The following is a 26,868-nucleotide window of genomic DNA, read 5'->3' on the forward strand; positions in this document are numbered from 1 at the left end:
AATTATTTTTCTCTTGCGGGTTTATCACAAGGTGAGATCCTTTTTTACTTCCTGCTTTTGAAACACATGTGCTCTCCAGTACAGGTTAGCTCTGAGTGTTAGCGAGGCTTGCTAATGTAAACAAAGACGAGATTACGTCCAAAACACGTCAGGCATTGTTTCTGATAGCAACTCTCTGTGGGTCCACCATCCGACTTCACGTCATATCGGCAGCAAATCTGTATCCGCTCGTTGTACCCCCGTTTTTAAAAGATCTGGGTACGGAGGAAAAGAGAGAGGGTTTTATTTTCTGACGCTGCGTGAGTTCCCCGACACACCGGGGACACATGTTTATGTATTAAAGACATCAAAAAGTGCATTTTGCATGATAGGTCCCCTTTAAATCTTATTTTTAAAACATGAAGTTATTTGTTGTCCATACATTTACAATGACGCTCGCAAATGGAAGCGTGTCAGACTTATACATGAGGTATTTGAGCTTTTAGGAGACATTAGGGAGGAAATGTAAAGACTGTAGAGACAGAGGGATTTAATGTCTATGGACATCTCCACTTTGAATAGATTTGTTTTGTGTGTTTCATGTGGTTTTAGTGACTGTAGATCACTGATGCAGGAGATGACAGAGGAAGAAGGATTCTCACATATTTCTATTCAGAAGTTTTTTTTAGTTTATGTTTTTGTAACAGCGCTGGAATCTCCTCAGGGTTCTGTGAGGAGGGAGAAAACATGAATATTTATGATGTACAGTATGCCGGCCTAATAACAGAATAATCCAGTTACATCAACCCCCTCTGATTCATCATCATCATCATCTTCATCATCATCATCATCATCACACACTCTTCAGCTGCAGCTCTCAGAGCGTCACGGCAACACAGAGGATATTTCAGACGGTTTATCATCATTAATAAGTATTGAGGAAAGACCAAAACGTTAACTATTTTTCTGAGAATTACAGTGTTGGCTTTTTAATAATGAACTAATCCCATAAAAATACCCCAAAATATTATTATTATTATTGATCTTTTGATTTAATATTGTAAGACTGAGGAAGTGCTATAGGCTATATTTTTTAAATGTACAAATCCCATGAAAAGACCATAACTTAATTGGGTTATTATTAGGATGATTATTATAATAACTATTATTAAATGCATGTATTTATTTTTATTTATATTTATTTTATTCATTTATCTATTTTATTTATTTATTTTATTTTTGTTACCATATTATTTTTAAAACTGAAATAATAATAAAAGGAAAACACCACAACTAAAAATGAACATATCTTTTAATAACTATTGTGTTTTTATTAAAGCCTCATTTATATATTCTTTCTCTTTGCTGTTGAGCTCAATTGTTAGAATAAATATATATGTATGAGCTGCTATTAAAGACGTGTCAGCAGCCTCACATATCGTTTAAGAATAAATGACTATATTACATTACATTACATTTAGCTGCCGCTTTTATCCAAAGCGATTTACAATAAGTACATTCGACCAGGAAGATACAACCTTGAAGAAAACAATGGACCTTTCCCATCTCCATGCATGGACACACAAACATCTCCTTTATCCCAGCATCACAACACAAACAGACGCCGGTGTGAAGGCCGTTTCCGAGGTCAGAGGCTCGTGGATCTTTAGCTTCACAGAGAGAATTATCGTTGTTAAGTGGAACGAGCCGCACAGTCAATGCAGCTGTGGGCTGTTTCTGAGCTGTGATTTTCTGCATAACTGGACACGCTGCAAAGGCTATGTGTTAAATGCTTTCTGTAAAACACAGAGTTTAGAGGCTGCTGATCTTCAGATGCACTCACAGGTTTAAAGTCAAATGCTCTTTGAGATAGTTCAACTGGATCTCAGAGATTTATTTTAAAAAAACGCTGGTCATTTAGAGATTTTATTTCTTGTTTGGCGCTCTAGTGAGCATATTGGAAGTTATGGAAAACCTCTTCCTCCCACTATAACCCTCCTCCATCTGCTCCGTCCTCTTGCCATATTGAAGGGGCGGAGCTTAGTAGAGGCAGCTAATTCACCTGTGGCCAATCTGTGAAGGCTGCTAGTGGAAAAATCTATAAAGGCTCACCTGTGCCAAATATATAAATACTTACCTGTGGCAATAATATAAATGCTCACCTGTGCCAAATATATAAGGCTCACCTGTGGTATAAAATAAAGAGGCTTACCTGTGGCAAGTGTGACAAAAAAAACTATTGATCCCATGCACTTTAACTTCCTTTTTGACATGTATCCATTGACCACATCATGATAAGATTATCATTTCCCTTCTCCAAATATACAATTTTACTGAATAGAGCCTGAACGCAACCGAACTGCTTCCACTGGATGCTAACAGCTAGCATAAACTAGCTCTCCTTTGGCCAATTTCAACAAAGATTTGAGGTTTTTCAGGCCCCGGCCACATGAGGACGATAACGGTCGTATCTACAGCTACAGTTCACTATCAGATAGACGGTTCGGCCACACGAGGCCGACATGGAAACGCAGAAAACGATAACGATAACGGGTCCCTAGGTGGGTAGATCTGAGGACGAAACGCTCTGGGGGGCAAACGGCTCCGTGTTTACGGTTTACGCCCTATACGATCATTTCCTGATAACGTTGAAGCAATAGCCCCGCCTCTCCCCACCTCTCCTGCTCAGAAATCAGCTGCTGGGCTCTCAGAAGAGGGGAGGAAAAGAGAGGCTCCGTTTATTATTCTTAGATGATTATATATAGTCGTTATCAATTTGTTTTAAAGCTCAATAGATAACAAAGAAGACCTCTGACCGGCACTTTTCTAATTTTGTCCGGAATATTTAAACTTTAACGGACATGTTGACTGGCAAAAAACAAATCTAACTGAAACTCTGCCGCACGGTCCCCTCGTCCCTTGGAAGAGGCGGAGAGGTGGGTGTTTGTCATCTGCTGGTGGAATAACCGGAGAGAATTACAGTGCTTGCCTCGNTTATCAATTTGTTTTAAAGCTCAATAAATAACAAAGAAGACCTCTGACCGGCACTTTTCTAATTTTGTCCGGAATATTTAAACTTTAACGGACATGTTGACTGGCAAAAAACAAATCTAACTGAAACTCTGCCGCACGGTCCCCTCGTCCCTTGGAAGAGGCGGAGAGGTGTTTGTCATCTGCTGGTGGACTAACGGGGAGATTTACAGCAGGAGCACACGCTTGCCTCCGGGAGGGAGAAAAAGAGCCAGAGCGTCCACAGCGGAGAATAAACAGAAGGGCAACCATGAAAACCATGGCAACCATGCGCGGGAAGTCTTCTTCGCTGCTTTTGTGGCAGAAGAACAGCGCCACTTACAGGCCTGGCATATGTACTACAGCGTCTCCAGCGCTTTCGAGCGGTCTCCTGTGAACGGATACGTCTCTGGTGCCTGTTGCGTGTGGACGGAAGACTTTTTTGATATCGATTTCTGTCCGTTTGCCTTATCGTCCTCGTGTGTATGGGTTAACCCTAACTGGAGCCACACGAGGACGATAATACTCAGTCTCTAGTCTCTAGTTAGTGGTTTAACAGGTTTTAAACCCGCTGGTCTTTTGGCTAGTTCTGCTTCCAGTAAAACGCTCCAAATAATGAATACTGAAGGATTTCTAATCGGAAGAAGCTGACTGCAATGATGGCAATAATGGTGAATACGACCTCTCCTGATCCCATGCTATCTAATGACAACAAACTCTTAATTTTGTTATTGTTCTTTGGCAGAAAATTACATATTGTATAAAAAAAGAAGAAAGTCACGTTGGACCAGAATGCAGCTAAATGGTGTTAGCGAATATTGCTTGAATGCCAACAAAATAATTGCATAACACAGAACAATTTGAACCATATTTGAAATGCTCTTACCCAACGCTCTATGAGGGGAAAGTCACATGTTAAAGTATTTACTGTGATAAGAGGTAGACAGTGACTCGGTTGTATCGTGGGGATTCTCCTAGCTCAGCATCAGAGCATCAAACACATGAGTTTAATAAATAACATGAAGGAAGAGCTGCGAATGATTCGTCCCCTGAGAAAGAGGAACAAAGAGCCTGCAGGCTGTGTGCTCTGCAAACAGCAGCAGAAACACAGCAGATATATCAGCATGCAGAGAGCGGGCATTTAGGTATAACCTTTAATCGCCTTTAAAAAATGATTACAAGATATTGAGTTTGGTGACGTTGACAAGTAGCGAGGGATCATGGGAAATGTTGTCTTCACCCCAACTTTCGTCATTTCAGCTCTACTTCTTCTCCTTCCCCTGATTAGAAATCTTTCAGTATTCATTGTTCAGAAGATCCTGTTTTTTACCTTTATTAGGTAGCATAGTTAAAAAACACTGATTAAAATCTGTGTTTCAGCCACGATGTTTGACAGAAAAAAAGCCTCTAATGTTTGCTCGTCTTGTTTATCTGATCATTTAAGATCCAGGTGGTTAGGATATTTTTACTGAGAGCCATCAACAAACAAAAGAAAGGAAACGTGTGTCCGATTGTTATTGGATAACTTACAATCCAGGTGTTGAGGAGGTTTCAATTGTGAGCCAATTATCGACGGGTACTCTCCTCTAAATGCCCTGTGATTAAACGAGTGAAAAACTGAATAAATCAGTTTAATGTTGACGGTTTGTTTCGACAAAGACAAAGCTTTACTGCCAGCTGTGAGAAGAACTGCTGCTAATGTTTGCTCATCTTATTTCTCTGATAGTTTAAGATCCAGATGTTCAGGAGGTTTTTAACAAGAGCAGAATTATTGTCAGAGGGTTTCATCCATAAAAAACAAATGGACCACCTGTTAATAACACCAGTAAAAGTACCAAATAATGAAGTGTGCACGTTCTAAATAAGTGTTTCTCAGAAGAAGCATGGCTGAAAATGGATGTCCTAGAGGGAATAGAGTTGTTTCTTTATTGAGATACAATCCAGATGATTACGACGTTTTCATTGACAGCAGAATTATCGACAGAGGTCTCATTCTCTCCAAAGCTGGTGATTTAAAAGCAGTAAAAAAGCTAAATTCAGAGGTTTCCCTTTAGGGTTCAGTTTATTTTAGGCTCTTTTCGCAGCAGCTTATGTTTGCTCAGCTTGATCCTCTGATAGCTGAAGATCCAGATGTGTAGGAACTCAAATCCTTTATCTAGTTAAAAAAATAGCGTAAGAAGCACCAGGGTCTGAACATGCATCAAAACAAGAGCGACAGTCAGGATGGCTTTTACATCCCTGTCTGTCCTAAATCATCACATTTGGAAAAAGGTAAATGTGAATATTAGCTAGCACATAAACAAGTACAAGGTATTTCCATTTCACCCACGCCAGGGTATTTCCCTTAATGAAAGTTTTCCACTTTTATAAGTGCGTGGTTTATTTACAGTGAGTTCATAATGTGCATGTTTTATTTTTGCTCCACATTTCTCCTGCTTTCACATCAAAATAGTACCAGGGCAATCCACGCACGTGCACAGACACACACACACACACACACACACACACACACACACACACACACACACACACACACACACACACACACACACCTGCTCACCTGGTTGTATAGGGCACTGTGTGTGTGTGTGTGTGTGTGTGTGTGTGTGTGTGTGTGTGTGTGTCTGNGCTCTTTATCCTGTGTCCACTTGGCAAACACTGTTTTGTTTTATTTATCTAAAATTGATTTGTGTTTTTCATCGGTTAATATTCAGGTCTGTTGGTTTTAAAAAGTGAAAGCTTTCTGAAGGACGAACAATTCTGGATCCCTACCTGCGGGAAAGCCGTTAAAGTCATGTTGAAATATAAAATAAGTGAAATGATCCATCAAATATTGACAAACGAAATATCTTTTCATTATACATTCCCTCAAACACCCTCAAAGATTGAAAGTCAGTGAGCGTAGTAAAATAAATGACCGGCCATGAAGAGGACACATCTTGATCCCCTAGCAATCCTCAATATGTATGGAAAATATCTTTCAACACGCACAAAGAGGAGTCAAAATAATCAGCCTTATTGTAATCTCTGTTGGACCCATATTTCTTTTATTAATAAGTTGCTGTTTGCTCAACAGTTCCGCTACAAGAGCAGAGTCTACAAGCAACCCGATGTGGACGAGAAACAGATTGCCAAACTTCACACAAAGGTAAGAGTTTGATCCTTTAGTCAAGAAAACTCACCAAGTAATGAACCTTTAATCTTGTTTGTGGCCAGTGTGTGTAGTTCCTTTAAAAGCAAGTTCTCAGAGACTATTGACAAATGATTCATCACACAATGAGTGCCAGCTTTTGCAAAGACACCACTTTACCTAGACATGTTTTTTCCATCTCAAACAAAAAGCTTGTATTATACAATATCAACTCTGTATACAGACAATGTTTGAGATCTTAGACAGTAACATTTAAAAGAAAAGAAAAATGCCAAAGGTATTACAAGTAATCTATGACACTGTTTACTGGACACTTCATCAACAAGGCAGTTCAGAGCGCTCAGCACAAAACATAAAAAGCATTGAGATAAGGTGCAAAATAAATGAAAAATAAAAGGGCGTTTAAATCCGTCGTCAACCGCTTATCCGGAGTCGTAGTAGAGACTTCCCGGATGACTGAACTTCTTCTTGTTCTTTCGGTCATGACCCAAACTTCATGAACATAAGTGAGAGTAGGGATGAAGACGGACCGCTAGATTGAGAGCTTTAACTTCTGGCTCAGCTTTCTCCGGCCCATCTCACGCTCCACTCACTCAAATACCAGACTTGAACTCCTTCATGGGGTTAGAACTCATTCCCAACTCGGAGAGGACAGTCCATCTCTTTCCTGCTGGGAACCATTGTCACGATCTTGGTGTTATGTCACGGTTGTAGTGTGGTCTGTCTGGTAATGGGTTTTGTTTTGCTGTTCTGTTCTCCCTGTCTCTTGTTTTCCTCCTGTGTCTGATTGTCTCATTGTGTTCACCTGTTGCCCTTGTGTTTCTGCCTCCCTTACCCAGCTGTTTCTCGTCCCGTTATTACCCCTCTCTGTATTTAGTCTTTCCCTGTGTTCCCCTGTCAGTTCATTGTTTGTTGTTCCTGTCTCCCTGTCAGTCACGGTCAGTTTTGGTGTTGTTTCTACCGTGTGCTACTTATGTGTTTCATGTCATGTTTTATTGTCATCGGCTTTTGAAATAAAGCTCGCTTTTGTTTATAGACCTTTACCTTTTTTGTAGTCTGCGTTCGAGTCCTACCTTTTCTCCGATTCTTAACAGAGATCTTAACAACCATGTCCTCGGATTTAGATTTAGTGCTGATCCTCGAACCGACCCAACGAGTACTGAATCCAACAGAACCACATCATCTGCGACAAGAAGCAATGCAATCCTGAATTTAAAACAAATTAGAAGAAGATTTGATTCAATTCAAGCCACTTTTCAGGGATTTCATTTACGTTTATACTACGGAGCATAAAAACTGAATATCGCTTCCAGAGGTTGTGCGGAGGCTCTGAATTTCCCAATGGGGATTAATAAAGGTTTATCTTTTCTTATCCTGTCTTATCTTATTCTATCTTTTCTTATCTAAGCTATAGACTCTGCCTCTCTCCACACTGTTAAGGGAAACAGTCGAGAGAGCATGAGCAGCGGAGACATTGAAATGAAAGAAAAGGATGTCACAGTGCCACCCACATCTGCCTGACTGGGAATTGCATTGTTAAACCTCCACAGTAATAACTTTTCACACTGGAGGTGCAAAAATGTAATAAAACGCACAGATTGCAGATCTATCATGCTATATTTGAATAATATAGTGTAGGACCATACCTATATAAGGCATATTTATACTTTTTATTTTTCAAAATACCAAACAGATCATGCATTTTAGTCATTTCTCATTTCGCTCAATTGAACACTGTCTTTGCATGGGCTGATTCTGTGAGAACAGCACCAACTACAGGCCTGGCATATGTACTACAGCGTCTCCAGCGCTTTCCAACGGCATTGTCCGTGGCTGTCTCCTCCTGATTGGTGGAGTTGGCCCAATAGCTGTAGCGCCACTTCTGTGACGTCATAGAAGTGTTCAAATCTGGATCAGTCTGTATCAGATCCCTTGCAGCCCCTTTTTAAGAGATTTGGGTATGGAGGGAAATAGAGAGGGTTGTGTTTTCTGACACTTGATGAGTTCCCTGGAACACCGGGGACACATATTCATGTAGAAAAGACGTACAAAAGTGCATTCTGCATGATAGGTCACCTTTAAATATTAAGCAGCTTCTTTGGATGATTGGGGAAAAGAGGCAGTTTGTGTCTGTTTGCCTTCATTCTTGGCAGCTTGAAGTGTGTGATGGGTGGGAAAACACTGCAAGCTCAGTGTAGCTTACCTGCCAAATTGGGCTTATTTTCAGTTTTCCGTTCCTCTTTGATGATATATGTAAGGCTGCTCAGAAGAAGTGTCTCTTTTTCCTGCCAGCCCCGACAGAAGGCTCCTCCCTTTGCTCTGTTTCTCCCACATGAAGTACATCTCTACAGTGAACAGAAGATTATTAGCCTCCTCTTCGTTGTGTAAGGCTAGTTCTGGGCTCCTGTCCCATGGCTGCTGTAATCCTGCAGCCAAAGCATAAGTGACTCTGGCAGCTCTCTGTCAGCGGCTCACTGGGAAACTGTCTGACAGCTGCTCTAAATCTACAGAGAGGACTGCAAAACGAAAAATGAAAAGGGCAAATAAGTTGTTATGAATGTGGAGCGGTGAGATGGCGAACATGAGCAGAAGCCAAAAGTCCAACTTCTGACGCTGAGTCCTTTCTTTCTTATTTGTTTTGGCCTGACCCAGCTTTTTTGAGCTAAATGTCTGTGCTTTGCAGTCTGGAGCTCAGTGGTTGGCTCAAACTCACGCTGAGACTGCCAATCAACCGCCATCCTCTCAACCTGTTTCAGCAGAAAGAGAGAGGTAGAGGGAGAGAAGAGGAGAGAGAGAGGAAGCTTCGTCCTACAGACTCTTATTCACTTGGCCTGCAGACACACACACACACACACACACACACACACACACACACACACACACACACACACACACACACACACACACACACACACACACACACACACACACACAGAGGACATATCAACTAGATTAAATAAAACATTGCTTTGAAACGCAGGGCCATGTACGTGAACCCCTGACATTTCCAGATATTGAACCGGCAGTGACTCATCTTGGCTGTTATCTAAACAGAAACTGATTTCATTAAACTATTACACAATGATCATCAGGTATAAAAAGAAATTCAGGTATAAAACCACAAGTGTTAAACCAATAAAAACAATAAATGTTAAGCTTGTAATACCTTATAATAGTTGGTGGATTGCTATTGGCTATACAAAGGATCAGTAGTCAAGCTTTAGTTTGTTTTTGCATCTGTATTTCAACAACAATTTCAGAATTGATCAGCTTATTAAGTTCAATTAAACAAGGTTGTTATTTCTACCAACAAAATGCTTCAGATGTTTGAATACCTTCATGTTGTGAAAGTGAAATGTTTGTGATTAAAACTGTGCATTGAAACAAAACAATGTGTTAAGGTTGAGGCCACTAAACTACTTGGGTTAGTTCAGAATAACATCCTTGTTTTGGTTAAAATCTGAAAGTTTATCTTAATTTCTCCTTTGCTCCTGTCATACTTAATAACGGCCACTAGAGGTCATCGCATAATACTTTTTATCCTTCCTGCGTTGATACAGCTTACCTATAGATGATAACGGTCTACTCTGACAACTATAAGATCTATACTTCTGTTAAGAACAGATAACGGTCATTTAATCTGCTGATGATATGTTAGCCGTTATCAGTTTGGGGGCTGGTATTTTGTCATGATCAGCGATATTAAGAAGTCTGGGACCAGGCTATTGACATACTTACATTTATTCCATTTAGCTGACCCTTTTAACCAAACCTATTTACAATACGTGCGATCAACCATCCAGAAACAAACTCAAAAGCAAGAATCCTGCTGGTACTTTCGCTATAAATCCAATTTGTTTAAGTGCTACATTTCTTAGAGAGTTTGGGGGTTTGTTGTATTGGCCAAGGGGCATTGAAGTGGGTTTTCAGTCTGTGACAAATGATGTTTCGACTTACTGCTGTCTTGATATCAATGATATGAAACTCTAGAAAGCAATGAAGATCCTCTAAGCATGGATGTCTTTGAAGTGATAGGATATAAACAAACCCAGGTTCGGCATATATTATTGGTTAAATAAATCCTGACCTATTTTCCGATAATTTTAAGTTTCTAAGACAATGTTAGCTTTAAACAATGCCCAGAATTACAAACTGGAAACCAAGTCAGAGTTCCAGAAAATACATTGACTTATTGTTTGCTGTTTGCATAAAGTGTTGTGCAATCTCTCAGAACCCCTTTTCTATATTAAAAAGCATATCAGAATTCACCACTGTTACTTAGAAAGGATATCATTAAGGGTAGCCTTTTATTGAAACCCAGGTACAATGATAAGGTATCTCACTGACAAAAATGATGTTTTGAGCATTTTTATTTTACTTTCCTGTTTTGAGGTTCTACTGGGAATACTTTCTTCAGTTCTTGCATATTCAAACACTTTTAAAATACTCCCAAAAATGGCCCTGAACGGGTGCAACACAGCTGTACAAGGCTAGAAACTAAAATGATAATAAGAAATGAATATCTTCTCCTGTGCTGATTCACGTGGATCTGGGGCACCACAATGGGACGGTGGGAAGAGGACATCCCTTCGTATGTTATTCTACTCCCACCCCGTGTCCTTGCCTTTTTACTCATTTATTACGTGCCTCTCTTCTCAGTCTATTCTTTTATTTCTGCTTCCCATTCTTTTCTCTCCTGCTATCTCACTCTTTATTCCTCATTTTCTGCTCTCCTTCGGGGAGCTGCTCTGTTATCTATTTTTATCATGTGGCCTGGAAAGAAAGTAGACGGGAACAGAAAGGAGCAGCCATCGAACTCAGCTCTGAATCCTGTCACCTTGCCCTCCTCTGCTTCATGCTCTCACTCGCCTTTTATTCCTCTATCTTCACCCATAAGTCTCCCTCAGTTTCTCAATGTATTCCGTTACATGTACACTTTTCAGTCTCACTTATATTTGACCCTCTACCCTTTCTTATTTGGCAACTTCTATTCTCGTTTTCCTGCCTTTTTTCATCTCTCACTCCCACCACCATTTGTTCCTTCTTCTCAGTGTAATAGCTCTTTCTTTTCTCTGGTTGCACAGGCCAATCTGAGGAAGTTCATGGACCTCATCCAACATAATCAGGTGGACAAAGTGTTGAAGCTGCTGGAGAGAGGCTTCGATCCAAACTACCATGACAGTGAGACTGGTGGTAAGGCAGCACTCAAGCACAAACACCAAACACACCAAGACCTAAAGCTGAATACCAATGGTACATTTTACTTCTAAAAAGTAGAGGGTGTTATTTAGCTGTGAGTTTGGATTTGGTGGATATCTGCAGATGTCCTACACCATAGTTCACTAACAGGAGGACCACGGTCTGGAATATAAGAGGGAAAGAAAGAGAAACTTTAAAACTGTTCAATCGTTATGATGTGTAAAGAAAGACTGATGTTGTTCTATAATCGGCTGAAACAGTTAAATCATGATGTGAAACGGTTAACAAAGAAAAAGAGAAACTCAAGCTGCTGCTACACTTTATTTCATGTATCTAAAATGAAGCACTTTTATGATGCACATATTTTCAAAAGCTATTTTATTTATTTTCTCTATTTTATTTTTAAATGCAGCCCGAGAGGAACATTACACATATCGACAGTATTTATTGTATATCTGTATAGTTCAATGTTAATTGACAATAAATATTGTTGTTTTTTAATTGTACTTTCTTTATTTGATTGGCAGTCGGTTGTTGATAAAGCTACAGGCTACTTCAATACATCTCACACTAATTCATAAAGCAAGTTAGACATTTTGATGTTCCGGACCTTTACATGGGGAGATTTTCTCTAACTGGACCTCGTTCAATTTTTGTTGAATACCCCTATCATACACCATCTGCATTCATAATCAGCTGCTACCATAAATAATCCCAATTTCTGCCAAATATTTGGTCCAATTACATTCTTGTTTTCCATGATGATGACACAATGATTTTAGTTTTTCCTTTTTTCATGATTTTCCAACAGCATCACCCAATATCATACGAGAGTTTGTGAACCTTGTTGTTCCTGGAAATCGGGATTTCCTATGAAATTGCAATTATCGTACGACAAGCCTTAATAAGACGTAGCTTTTCACTCTTGATGGCTTTGATGGCGTAATTTGACACAGTAACCATAGTAACAGACACAATTATTGTGCAGCCTGAACCACACATCAGCTTTTTATCAGTTTCTAAGATATTTCCCAGTAAGACCATCAATAAACCCAATTGATCTCAAACAGTTTTTCCATTCACACTCCTTGCAAATGTCCTCCTTGATTCTGAGGTTGGTCTTCTCACATTGTGGCCACTGGTTGGTTTGGATCAACGTAGAATTACTTGTAATGTGTGTGGGTAAACAGGGAATAAGAGACAGATGGTTTTCATTTCCAGAGCAGAGGCAGCAATTGATTGTCTTTTAGAGGCCGTCATAGGTACATTTTGAACCTGAAATTAAACAGGAAACCCACCGAGTCACACGCACAAATACAGTTGTTGTTTCCGAAAATAACCTAGTTCAATGAGACCTTTTAGAACTTGGGCTCGAGCCTAACACACAGCAACAACAAAAAACACCCACCTATGAAAAGAGCTGCAATACATATTATTTTGTTCTTGCAATTTACTGTTCACACTCTCTGCCTGCAACACAACACCCGTCTCCTGCCATGATTTCCTGCTCAGATAATGGAGAGTGTGAGCTCTTTTCTTTGGGGTGTTAGATATATTGAGACCTGACTGGACAGTATATAATATACGTCCTGGAGAAGCTTTCTGTTAAAAGGAACAGAATGAACCTGCAAAGTTTCCAGTCAGTTCCTCCAAAATCACCAAAAATGTGTCACTTTTCCCTTTTATTGGGAGTATGGTTTGGTTTTAGGTCGTGGTTTTCAGAAATCTGCACTTGAAATTAATTCTTATTTACAGATACAATCCAGCTAAATTGAAAATGTTGGTACTCAAACTTTTGTAAACCGCTAACAACAGTTTTTTCCTGAAGCAATAGTCTCTGTGAAATTGACTGTGAGGTCAGTGGATTCATCTGAGCTATCGATCAGCTTTGGTCCGGCAGTTTCAGTTATAATTTAACCAGTTTCATGTTTCTTATCGTTTTACTGCTTGTTTATCTTGATATGTTTTTTATTTTTATATTTTAAATGCAATGGAAAAGCTATGATTTTAGCTGATCAGCTAATTTTCCTTCAATATGTATTTTCTCCAATTAGGACTTAGATCTATCAGCAGCCAAACCCATTTTAACTGTGCAATTTAGCATCAAAACTGATTAATACTAATACACAACTGTATACAACGAATAAACCTGTTATATATTTTAGTATAATGTGCACATTTCACATCCCCAAAGATGTCTTTTTGTGTGGCCCTAATCCTCTTCCATACTAATTACCTCCAGGATAAATAGAGTATTAGGATTCTTATCCAATAACACTTGTCCAATCTTTATCCAGAATGATTTTTAATAACCAAACGTGCAAAAGCTCTCTCTTTTATTAGGCTCCTGTTAAGCAGCTAGCAATGAAATCTGATGTTCACACCAAGCTCCACAGCAAATTAAATCAAGATTACAAGTGAGTGGATGTGCATGTTTGGAGGTAATAAGTGATTCTTCTTGCCTGGTTGCATTCTCCCCAGGCGCAGGACTCTTATTCTACGAGTGTGCCGAGGAGGACTTATAACTATTATGCATAGCACTGAGCAGCTGCTCGCTTTGTGTTTATGGAGCAATAGAGTTGTGTTGAGAACACATTGACGTTAGGATGCAGCTCATTACTCCGGGCACTGACTGCCCCCCGGTGTGTTTGTGTGTAAAAACATGGAGCCAGGTCTACAGCTACTCTGTTTACTCTGACTGAACACACACTCTCAGGAGTACCTGGTACACGACTCACATGTTGACTCTTGGAAGATACTCGGCACAAACACAAGCCTTCACGGTGGCCCAGAGGGTGAAACACTCTGTGTGGAAGCAGCTGGATGTTTGCACCTGTTTGATATCCTGCACATCTGTGGCTGGGAAAACAGCCATGTTGTTGAGTGGAGCAGCAATAAGTCCTTAAACCCAGAAATGAGTCAGCATTAGTCACCACTTCCTGTATCTGGTCTGGAAGTCAATGTGTTTTTCAATGTGATTGTGGTTTTTAGACTGAAATAAGGTATGTGGTTAACACAAGATGAAGAGATTTTTATTCCACGAAATACCCCACTGGTGAATTTCAAAACGGCGATTGCTAACGAGTGTCGAAATAACACTTAATCACGTTGCCTTTAGCTTAGCGGTGGTGACGTGAAGTCATGTGACCGTGCTGTAGTTCCTTTATAACCTCACGTTAGCTTGTTACTTCAAAAATCATAAAGTGGTATTAATATGTGGAGTATCGTAAAAGCTTGTTTTAAGTAGGGAGGTCAGTGAATTTATCTGAGTTATCGATGAGCTTTGATCAGGCAGTTTGAGTTATAATCTCTTATCGTTTTACTGCTTGTTATCTTGATATGTTTTTTGTTTCATATTTTAAATGCAATGGGAAATGCTATAATTTTAGCACATCAGCTAATTTTCCTTCAATATATATTTTTCCAATTAGGACTTAGATCACCATCAGCAGCCAAACCCTTTTTAACTGTGCAATTTAGCTGATTAATACAAAAATCATAAGGTGGAGTATAATAAAAGCTTGTTTTACACAGAGATTATTTTCTGCAATAATCCGCAATGTAAAAATCCCATTTGGCATATTGTGGAGGGAGCCTTTGCGATGCTAACTTCCAGGTTGTACTACAGTAATACTTCATCACTTCACCACTCCACTGAGTTTTGGATGATTACCATGTTCAATGTGATCAGAGATCCATTACAGTCGGATTGAAAATAAATCCTTGTTATAGCAATGCCTGCTGAAGTCCTCGTCCACTAATAGGAAACTAATCAACCAGAGGACTGGAGACAGAAAAGTGATCTGCCTGGTGTTTCATTAAATCATCCTTTCTGTGAAAAGTATTTTTTAGTACGAGAATCCTTCCTGTGCCGGTAGAAGGGAAGACCTTTCCTTGATTTAAAAACACTTTACCACTTTATTTTACCACTTATCTCTATCGGCATGTATTTAAAAGCACATTATAATTATAATAATAATAATATAATCATTGTTTACCAGCACTGTTGTACCTGAGGTGGACAATTATGTTTATTCATGATAATGAATATGTCAAGGGTATCTCTGCGGTGCGGCTGCTCTTAACTCAGCCAGTATTGAGTGGACAGAGTTTGCCCAGAATACAAATGTCTGTTGAGGGGAGATGAAGGTGAAGCAGAGAGGAGAAAGCATTATTAAGCAGGGAGTCGGAGTTATCTTAATGGGCTTCGAGAGCTTTTGTTAAATAAACGTCTTATTGCTGAAGGGGAAATTAGCACTCTTGTTAAACAGCTATTCTGTAAAAGAAAAGGTGCAACGGGGCGACTGAATAAACCAACTACTTGACTCGCTATTTATTGAGAATGATTTCAATGAGTTCAAAATTATTGTTTAGCTTCGGTTAAGAAGAAAATATTCAATACCAAGTGAGGCGACAGCAACGCAACTTAAGATGAATGGCAGCACTGATCAGGGTTTTCTGTAACTGTCCAAGTCTGTTCATGGTTTATGCTCCATTAACCAGTCTTTAAACACTGACAGAGCCAATTCCGTATTCCTGTTCGTGTTTACTTCCTGTCTGTCTTCTCCTGCTGTTCCCTTTAGTGTTTACTTCCTGTCTGTCTTCTTCTGCTGTTCCCTTTAGTGTTTACTTCATGTCTGTTTTCTTCTGTTGTTCCCTTTAGTGCTTACTTCCTGTCTGTCTTCTTCTGTTGTTCCCTTTAGTGCTTACTTCCTGTCTGTCTTCTTCTGCTGTTCCCTTTAGTGCTTACTTCCTGTCTGTCTTCTTCTGTTGTTCCCTTTAGTGCTTACTTCCTGTCTGTCTTCTTCTGTTGTTCCCTTTAGTGCTTACTTCCTGTCTGTCTTCTTCTGTTGTTCCCTTTAGTGCTTACTTCATGTCTGTCTTCTTCTGTTGTTCCCTTTAGTGCTTACTTCCTGTCTGTCTTCTTCTGTTGTTCCCTTTAGTGTTCTTACTTCTTCTTCTTCTTCTTCTTCTTCTTCTTCTTCTTCTTCTTCTTCTTCTTCTGTTGTTCCCTTTAGTGTTTACTTCCTCTTCTTCTTCTTCTTCTGCTGTTCCCTTTAGTGTTTACTTCCTGTTTGTCTTCTTCTGTTGTTCCCTTTAGTTTTTACTTCTTCTTCTTCTTCTTCTTCTTCTTCTGTTTTTCCCTTTAGTGTTTACTTCATGTCTGTGTTCTCCTGTTGAAGCTCTATCTGACATCTTCTCGTACAACATGTGAATACTAAACTGATCTGGGTTGATTTATTGTATAACAACAGCAAACTGAAAATAAAATCTGTTTATTTCTACGGAAAATTAGGACACATTAATTATCTCTGAGTGGAAGATCTCATTAAGATTGACATCTGTCTTAATTACAGTGAAGTTTGTATTACTCTAATTAGTTGTGTCAAACACTTGACCTTCTTTAATCAGACGGTTTACATCAGGGCAAGATGACGAGATCCTTTTCATTTTACATGTCGGAATAAATTGACATCAATATTGAATTCATTTTCATTGTGAGCTAGTTTTTTTCTATAAAGCTGTGAATTTAAAACATATTTAGGTGCAGGCTTCAAACAAGTCAGCCTCATTCTGTGCTGTGTATCATCTGCAAAACAATAAACTATATAAACATGAATATGGACATGTACTGAAAGGGAAACCTGTGAATTCCTCCCAAAAACCTATAGTTAAGTTCCCTTTTTCTGTCACTTACTTGCTCCTAATCAGATTCATTCATGAAGGGCAGGCTAGAGCTTCTTCTCAAGGCTAAACTCATTCACTTTATTTGGAGCTTTTTATATGAGCTCATTTTGGCAGACTTGTATATCTTCAATTAACCTTGATTGGCGACTATATATCTGCCGTGAAGAGACTGAAAATGAGTCTCTGCCCCACTCCAATATAAAGTAATTGGGATGTGTTTCAGAAATGGGAGTCTAATGTTAGCCAGGTGCTAGAAAGACAATAGGGGACCAAAACAATTTTTTTCATAGCCTGAAATCACAACCAGCTATTTGGATTTGGAGCATTTGGATTACCCTAACGAGAAGCCCTTTACAGTACATTGGGATTAAAACTCATGGCTCACCTTGTGTAATTGCTTAAGTAAATAAAACACAGGTGTGCTTTTTACTTGTCTGCATCATGTTACTCACACTGTGCTTCACATGTCACCTGTAAATGATTCAGTGTGATCTTCAACAAGGCAAATAGAAAATGAAAGCAAACATTTCCCAGGTGGTTTGTACCGAAGAAAACAAACTGTGTCATCACATCCTCGGTGTCAGTCCCTGGAGTCGTGTGCAGTCGTGTGAATACTGATGTGTTACTTATGGAAATTCAGATCACTGTTTAAGGTGCAGCTTATGTGTAAGCTTGTGACTCCCACTTAGCAACACAAATATTTGTTTGGCTCCTGGTGCAGTGATGACGTATTTCTATAAGCCGACCCTGAAGGCAGCATCTCCCTGGTTCAATGGGATTTTTCAATTGGATTAGATTTCATTGGACACATTTTGTTCAGCAGGATAATCTCTACATATTAACACCACTTTATGATTTCTGAAGAAAAAAGCTAATGTTGGACTTTATAGGAACTACAGCACGGTCACATGACTTCACGTCACCACCACTAAGCTAAAGGTGGCTAATGTTGGGCTATAAAGGAACTACAGCACGGTCACATGACTTCACGTCACCACTGCTAAGCTAAAGGTGGCTAATGTTGGGCTATAAAGGAACTACAGCACGGTCACATGACTTCACGTCACCACCGCTAAGCTAAAGGAGGCTAATGTTGGGCTATAAAGGAACTACAGCACGGTCACATGACTTCATGTCACCACGGCTAAGCTAAAGGTGGCTAATGTTGGGCTATAAAGGAACTACAGCACGGTCACATGACTTCACGTACACCACTGCTAAGCTAAAGGTGGCTAATATTGAGCATGATGATGTTTAGTCGTCTAATTTAGATAGTTAGCAATTTGCAAGCAATGTGAACCTGGAAATGTTGAGTACCCCAAAGTTTTATGTTAGAAATATAATGTAGGGGTCCCTAACAATCAGAATCTGGCGGATGCTAACTTGCAATTTGAATATTTAGCACAAGTTGCCGAATTGGAAGATATTTCAGTGGTTATGGGGGTTGTTGATGATGCTGTATCCATTTCTAGTTGTGAAATTGTGACTCATTTCTGGATTTCAGGACTCACAAAATAAGCCTTTTAAAACAGCTTGATATAAAACATTAACACATATGGACTTGTTTTTCTACCGATGAAATCATTAAAAATGTTCTGTCTTTGATTTATTTTTCTAGAGAGTCCGCTGACATTCGCCGCTCATCTGGACAACATGGTGGAGATGATCAAGGTTTTGAAGAATGGAGGCTCTCACCTGGACTTCAGAGCTAAAGACGGCATGACGTCTCTGCACAAAGCCGCTCGCTCCAAGAACCACGTCACACTCACGGTGAAAATAAAATACAATGTCTTTCATCCTCAGTTTTAAACTTCTTACACCTGCTCACATGTGCAGGAACTTCTGCAAAGCAAGACAGTTTCCATCATCATGCTTTGTAGTATCTTTCTGCAAAATGAGCAGCATTTTGATGCGTTCAAACTGTCAGCTAACAACAGGGCGAGATGTGAAGTTAACAAGCTGTCAGTACATAAGAAGAAGAAAGAAAATCACTTTTATCTTTTAAATCTTTCCCACAGCGCTCTCTGTGAAAGAACAAGTTAATAATTACCTTTTATTTTTTGTTTCATCGTCAATTATTTTTCTTAAGTTTTGTGAGCTTTGTTATTTTAATGAGTTGGACTTTGTCAGATTAAAGTACTTCGTGACAGAATGAAAATTAATTATGATGAAAAATCTCATTAAAAACACTTTTTATGACCCTTACATCTAAAATAATGTATCAAAATGCATTAAAATATGTATAGCACTGTGTAATTAAAGTTATAAGCACTTGTACATATTATAAATAATCTATGTTAATAATCATCCCACAATATAAATTATTTTTAGGAATGATAGATCACGTACAAGGTTGTTGTTTTTTTTGCAAGGATCTAAGTGTATAGTTACTATAGTTGTAATATCATTTAATGTAAATAAATAAATAATAATCTTATAGGTTATTTTACTTGGTCATTGTTATAAGTAAATTAAAAGAAATGTCATTATTCTAAAGTCAGTGAAATACAAGTACAATGACACTTATTATGATGCTTTTTTATAGCATTAAGAATATAATTCAGTGCTTATACCATTGCTATAAGCTGATTAAAATGCATTATAAGTATGTTTATTATGCGCTATAGACGTACTGTAGGCATCACCAACATATTCCATTTAGGACAGTATTTCTTAGTTACTTTAAAACCTCCACTTTGGAGACCAGATGACTCAATTCTCTTCTTGCTAAATAATTCATATTTCCTCTTTCTGTGCCTTTCCATCCCCTCTCACACACACACACACACACACACACACACACACACACACACACACACACACACACACACACACACACACACACACACACACTCTCAGACGCTGCTGGAGTTGGGGGCTTCTCCGGACTACAAGGACAGTCGTGGTCTGACCCCTCTGTACCACAGTGTGGTGGGGGGGGGGACCCCGGCTGCTGCGAGCTGCTGCTCAACCACCACGCCTCCGTCTGCTGCCAGGACGAGAACGGCTGGCACGAGGTTCACCAGGTACACACACACACACACACACACACACACACACACACACACACACACACACACACACACACACACACACACACACACACACCTCCAGTTCAGCAAGTGCAAACAGAGGAGCACAGAAGGTTTTTTTGCTCTTTTTTTATTTGGAACAGCTGGTACATATTACCAAAGCACAAGTAAAGACACCACCACAAACACACACACGCACACACACACACACACACACACACACACACACACACACACACACACACACACACACACACACACACACTGACACACTCCGTGGCCGTCTGTCTTGGCAGCTGTTACCGTTAAAGTGTATTAAGCCATTTAAGGAAAAGCCACCCTCCAGCAGTCACACATTAGTGTCCACACACTCTGTCATGAGTGTGTGTGTGTGTGTGTGTGTGTGTGTGTGTGTGTGTGTTCAGGCTGATCCGTTTTATCACACATCTCTCTCCCTGTCTCCCTCGGTGTGTCCCATTTCAGACGTGATAGCAATCATCTGTCAGGCAGCTCAGTTTGTTCAGAGGGAAAGAAAATCACTTTTTATTCTCATCTTTTAACAAAGAAGTAAAACCTGCGATCACCTTGAAACACATGTAGGACTGTTTATGTACACGTGTCTGTATATTTCACATTTGACTTCACATGTACGCCAATATCTACATTTTAAAACATTTTCATTCACATTTGTCTCTAAGTTGAAATATATATCTTCAAATATACAAATTTGCCTTCACATATACACATTTGATTTCACAATAATACATGTGTCTTTTTATTTACACGTGTGTTTGTATATTCCACATGTATCTTCCCTTTAACAGATGTGTCTTCTCATTCCCATTTACTTTCACATTTAAAAATCCAGATACAGATTTGGAGATATGTCCACATTTTGAAAGAAAGTTACAGAAATCTCCACACATATTTGCATTGTGTTGACACAGCTGAATGAATCAGACCTCGATGGTCCTTCAACAAACATTCCCCCTAATGTTCTGCCTGACTGAGCACAAGCTTAATTATGTCACAAAACGCCATTACTCTGAGAGAATGCTTTACTGTAACCTGCTTTTGCTGATAAGCAGCCATTTGGGTTTTCCTCACAAACCTCTCTGAAGTAAGCCTCAGTGTAAATTGGCCATTTCACTTTAATCCCTCCCCTCACGATAAACCCCTAAATTGCACCTGTCACCATAACCTCAAACGTTAATGCCATTCAGGGAGGGAAATGGGTTCATAAAAGACAGCCTTTAAACTCTGATTAATTCAATTGTGTATTTCTTAAAGCTCTGCACACACTCGTCTTCCTTACATCTTCAGGGTTCAAACTGAGGGTAACAAAGCTCTCTGCAGCACACTGACATCTAGTGGTCAATCACTGGTACTGCAAAAACCATCAAGGGGAAGTGTCAAAGCCTTTAATTTACGGAGACATTTTTCAATTCAATTACATTACATGTTACTTGTTAGACGCTTTTATCCAAAGCATACTCAATACTGTGGGCAATCCCCACAGGAGCAATTTGGGGTGAAGTGTCTCAGGGACACAACGACATGCTGACTGCAGTGGGGTTTGAACCTGTGCTCCCCTTATCCGAACACCAACGCACAATCCACTGTGCCACACGGCTCCCATACAATTCCAGTCATATGACAGAATGGAGATATGTGAAAAGGTATNCTGTTGTTGGGGGGAGAGACCGCCTCTTCCATATGAGTGTGTGTGTACGGCGGGCATGAGGCGTGCATGACGGGACGAGTTGTGTTCGGATGTGGAAAAAGTCATACTCAGTGCGGTGAACGCTGGCTTTATTGCTACTGTATCCGTAGCACCCCACGCAATAGTTGGGACTGTGTACTGCCGCCAGTAAAAAAGTTTGCCCCCCCAAGCGCAAATGTCAAACTCCGCCTATGATATTAACCGATGAAAAATACAAATCAATTTTAGATAAATAAAACAAAACAGTGTTTGCCAAGTGGACACAGGATAAAGAGCTACATTTTGCTTAGAGGGAACTTTGGGATTTTTGCAGACCATTGACATGAACAAAAGCTATATGGCACACTACAGGAGAGGGGAAACCGCAAAAAGGTCCCCTTTGGAAATGAAGTACCAGATCCAACATAGGTTTAGATCATTTTAAAACGCTTTAGGTTACAAGATATATCTACCTCTAATACAAGCTATATTTACACTCAACTGATATATTGACTTAATTCATATCAGATTATTAAGTGATAGACTGATCATTATTTTGAGAAATGGAAAAAATCCTGGTGTACAATCAAATAATATTGACATGAGTTTGGACATATGTACTAATGTATGTAAAGTAGTTTATGCAACAAGTCACTTTGCATTTTTGAGTATATTTGATTCTTTCACTACTAACTTGAGGAATAATCCAACTGGTCAATAGTTTACCTCCAGGGATGAGACCCCCTTGGTGATTGGCTGAGGGTACTCTCTGAAAACGCGCTCTTCTTCCAGGAACTTCCCGTCCCTCCCATTGCTGGCCGGCTGGAAAAGCCCATAGTTGAGCACGTCTTTGAGGCTCTGATTCAGCGTGCACAGGATCCGCTGCTTTGCAACCCAAACGGTCGCATCCGGGTTGAACCGCATGCATTTCTGAATAGGAGAAAGGATGGAAAGACAAATTGATCAAACGGAAATGGCTTGAGTGTTGGCTGACAGTCTGTACAGTCACCACAAAGGAAAGAAAAAATACTTAATTAAGGAACTGGACTTTCAGACTGTGATTGACGGATACAAATGGTTGGGTTGTAAGAGCAAATAATGGAATAACAGAACAATGGCGTACAATAACTATGGAAGCCTGTTTGCACCACAGGAAAAGAAAAATCCTGTAAGTCAATATATTGACTTACTATCTCAATATATTGACTTAGCTATCTCAATATATTGACTTATATATATTTTGTTTTATTATGTCATTATGTCAAATACAGAATAAGGCACATACTCATCAATGTTCATCATATAAGCGGTACAACTTCATATTAAGGTACACAAATTAACCATCAACCAGTTGTTAATCAACATGCATATTAGCAGTATATTGGTTCTTTATTAGTCATTATAAAACACTTATTAATGCCTTATTCTACTATATGCATGTTAATTAACAACTAGTTGATGGTGAATGTGTGTACCTTAATATGAAGTTGTATCGCTTATATGATGAACATTTATGTGTATGTGCCTTATTCTGTAATTGACATAATTGTTTCAATAAAAAAAAATATATATAACTCAATATATTGAGATAGCTAAGTCAATATATTGAGATAGGAAGTCAATATATTGAGATAGGAAGTCAATATATTGAGATAGCTAAGTCAATATATTGAGATAGGAAGTCAATATATTGAGATAGGAAGTCAATATATTGAGATAGCTAAGTCAATATATTGAGATGGTAAGTCAATATATTGACTTACAGGATTTTTTTTTCTTTTCCGGTGGCGCAAACAGGCTTCCATAGTAGTTCAGAGGGATTGAAATTGGTGCTTTAATAACACAAACCCTGTCCCAGTTNTGTACCTTAATATGAAGTTGTATCGCTTATATGATGAACATTTATGTGTATGTGCCTTATTCTGTAATTGACATAATTGTTTCAATAAAAAAAAATATATATAACTCAATATATTGAGATAGTAAGTCAATATATTGAGATAGGATTTTTTTTTCTTTTCCTGTGGCGCTAACAGGCTTCCATAGTAGTTCAGAGGGATTGAAATTGGTGCTTTAATAACACAAACCCTGTCCCAGTTACTACAAATAAACCACGTAACCCTGCCAAGCCTTTTGATTGTTTATTGTCACCGTGCAACATGCTGAACAGGGCCACTGCGCTCACTGAGGATGTAATTGACACGACCCCTTGCGCCCCCTTGTCCTTCCCAAATCCAATCCTGTCTGCAGGGAAAAAACACACAATGCAGAATTTCTGGCCCCGGTCTGATTCAGCGAGGATTATGGGCTCTGTGCCGTGGCATTTGGGAAGTGTGTGTTCGTGTTTACAGCAGGACGCGCTGCTCAGCCGGTGATAGCAGTCCTGCGTCGGCGATAAAGGCTGAAGGGATGAGCCGTCTGTGAACTCTTCGTAATCCTCCCGACTGGCGATGAGTGGCACAGGAGGGGAGAGGAAGGGAGGATGAAGGTTGAAGGTATACAGAAGCAGATGTCTGGCATCTGGCAGGGCTGTTCAGACTGATAGGGTCTTCCTGCTGGTTTATAACAGTGGCACATTTCCATAAGCTGCAGCTCAACTTATATAATGTGTATGACGTTTTTTTTGTATTAGTCAATTTATTGAACATGTCAGAAAAAAAAAGAAACAACAATAATAATTATAATAATAATTACAACAAAGAAAAGCACCCAAAAAAAAGAAATTAAATAGAAATGATCAAATAGTCTCCGTCATGTTCAACGGGGGCAAGAAGAAGCTTATAAACGTTTCTGGTCCCCCTCAAGCGTACATTTATCTTGAAAATAAAACATTAGGTCATCGTCATCAGCATCTGTGATATTGGATTCATTGTTTTAAACAAATACATTTCTTTGTACAAAACAACCAAAAATAAATAACTTTTGACAAGAAATAACAAGCATGAGTTCACAGGTCCTGCTCAGAACCATTCAGGATTTGGTTTCTAAATAATAGTTTTAGCTTAGATAAAGTTGCACGGATCAACACCTTTTGTTTTGATGCAATGAAGTTTGGGAATTTGTTCGTAAGTGTGCAAAGTACTGGAGTCAAATTTAAATAGAGTAGAGGCTATGATAATGGCACATGTTTGCAGAGGGATCAAAGATGACTCCAACCCAAGACCCAAGGGAGCACCTGCAAAGGTCTTTGGTATTATTTGTAAAGTTTGTTATCAATAGAGCGTGAACACATGACCTATGAGCAATTTCTTATGGGAATAAGACCCAGGAAGAACCATCTTAGGTCTGAACTTTCCTGGTACATTTGTCCAGTTTAACCATTGAGTTTATTTTCCATTGTGAAAAACACATCTCTGTTGAAATGGTCCAGTTGTGGGCGATTTAATGTAAACTTTAAGCAATTAGCTGTTAGCATACGGCAGAAAGGTTTTACTTGGCTAATGCTAATACAGGTTGTACTGAACTACACTACGATATGTTTAAGCTATTTTCAAATTTGATATTCAATATTGTGTTTGGTGACAAACTTAAATAGATACTGAGTTGTACTAACAGTGATTCAAAATAGAGATTACAAAGAACAGTGACCTGTTCATCTCTTAACTTCTTAATTTTAACACATTATTACAAATACTAATTCCAAGATCTTTTTTGTAATCAAAGCAAATATTTAAATAACATAAAATAAATTATTTCCTGATAAGTTGAATTGTGTGTTTTTAATGCAAATAAACACTATAGATGATAATAACAACGGAAAAGAGAAACATTACGAACTTCGTGACATTACACACTTACTTTGGGACAGTCCAAACTTATTTCTGGGACAGTTTCAGGACTTTGGTAAAATAAATAAGTCTGAAGCGCTGCATTTCTAAATTCTGTCCTAATTCTTGGATACCATAGGTCTTGTTGAACCCTGTTCAGTATCGCAGAAGTGTTGTTCTTAATATTACTAAATAAAAGCATGTGGCTACCAGTGGCAACATAAGAGCATCTACCGTAGTACAAGCAGTTTTCCGTGGATTAAGTAGTGTTCAAATTCAAAACAACTTTATAAATCCCCCAGGTGGCAATTAGTTACAAGGAGCCTGTACACAAAGAAACACATAAACAAACAACAACATACAAACAACAATACATTGGGGAGAGAAAATGTTGTACGAAATAGAATCTTCTTTAGTTGATAAATTGAACAGCTTTACAGGAGAAGTTCAGGACTAAGAAGGAATACATTTTTCATCTTCGTCTGACTTGATGTCGGCAATTTTGTTCAACTGGCCACATTGGCTCATCCTCAGCGTGTGATAATTGAAACTAGAAACATAAGTGGCTTTCCAGTTTTCTAAAACCCTCCAAACGTGTTCCAAGATCCAATTTAGAAAAGCTAGCTTGCTTGTCGGACCTCAAGTCTGCCATTGTGTCCAATCTTTGAATTATTCCCAAAATGAGCTGTGAGAAGATGGTCTCTCCATCTGGAGGTAAGAGCTGTGTACTGGCATGAAATCAGAGGGGAGATGGATGAAATAGATTGAGAAATAAACGGTTATTTGAGGAGGACAGTTTGAAGATTGTTGAAGAAGAAATACAGAAGTGGACCGCCGTTACAGCTGCCACCATCTTTCATTTCACGGCTCCATATAACAGATTCAGAATGTGAGCAGAAAATAAGTTCAAGGAAAGGTACAACATTTTGTGAAATAGTTTTTTTTGACAAGATTTAAAGAAGACTTTCAGGAAGGTTTTCAAGAGATTAAGAGCCAGGAAATGATTTACTTAGCTTAGCATTAAGACTGGAAGCATGAAGCGAATATGGCTTTGTTGAAAGTTCCTGACACCTTTAAAGCTACATCAAATTAAAACGTATTACTCTAAATTAAACCAAAAGTTGCTGTGTTTACATGCAGGTCTGTACAGATGGAAACATTAGACACAAAGTTTGGATTTGATTGAACTTTAAAGGTGTCAGTAACTTTCGACAAAGCCATATTAACTTCCAGCTTAGTGGTAAAGCTAAGCTAATCATCTCCTGGCTCAAAATCTGTGCACACCAAAATGAAAGTGTCACTGTTCATACATTTGTTAGGATAAAATTAATAAGAAATAAA

At 39.0% G+C, this 26,868-nt stretch overlaps 1 protein-coding gene across 1 annotated transcript; it reads left to right on the forward strand.

Annotated features, from left to right (window-relative positions):
* Positions 1-5,183: 5,183 nt before the first annotated feature.
* Positions 5,184-20,229, forward strand: LOC104966934 (SH3 and multiple ankyrin repeat domains protein 3-like). The gene is made up of 6 exons (XM_010796288.1): positions 5,184-5,228; positions 6,065-6,136; positions 11,224-11,332; positions 18,645-18,796; positions 19,886-20,052; positions 20,202-20,229. The coding sequence occupies exons 1-6, from the start codon at positions 5,184-5,186 to the stop codon at positions 20,227-20,229; spliced, it is 573 nt and encodes a 190-aa protein (XP_010794590.1).
* Positions 20,230-26,868: the final 6,639 nt, after the last annotated feature.

Source organism: Notothenia coriiceps, unplaced genomic scaffold (genome assembly GCF_000735185.1).
Source record: "Notothenia coriiceps isolate Sejong01 unplaced genomic scaffold, NC01 NC01_scaffold00002279, whole genome shotgun sequence".
NCBI classification, from domain to species: Eukaryota; Metazoa; Chordata; class Actinopteri; order Perciformes; family Nototheniidae; genus Notothenia; species Notothenia coriiceps.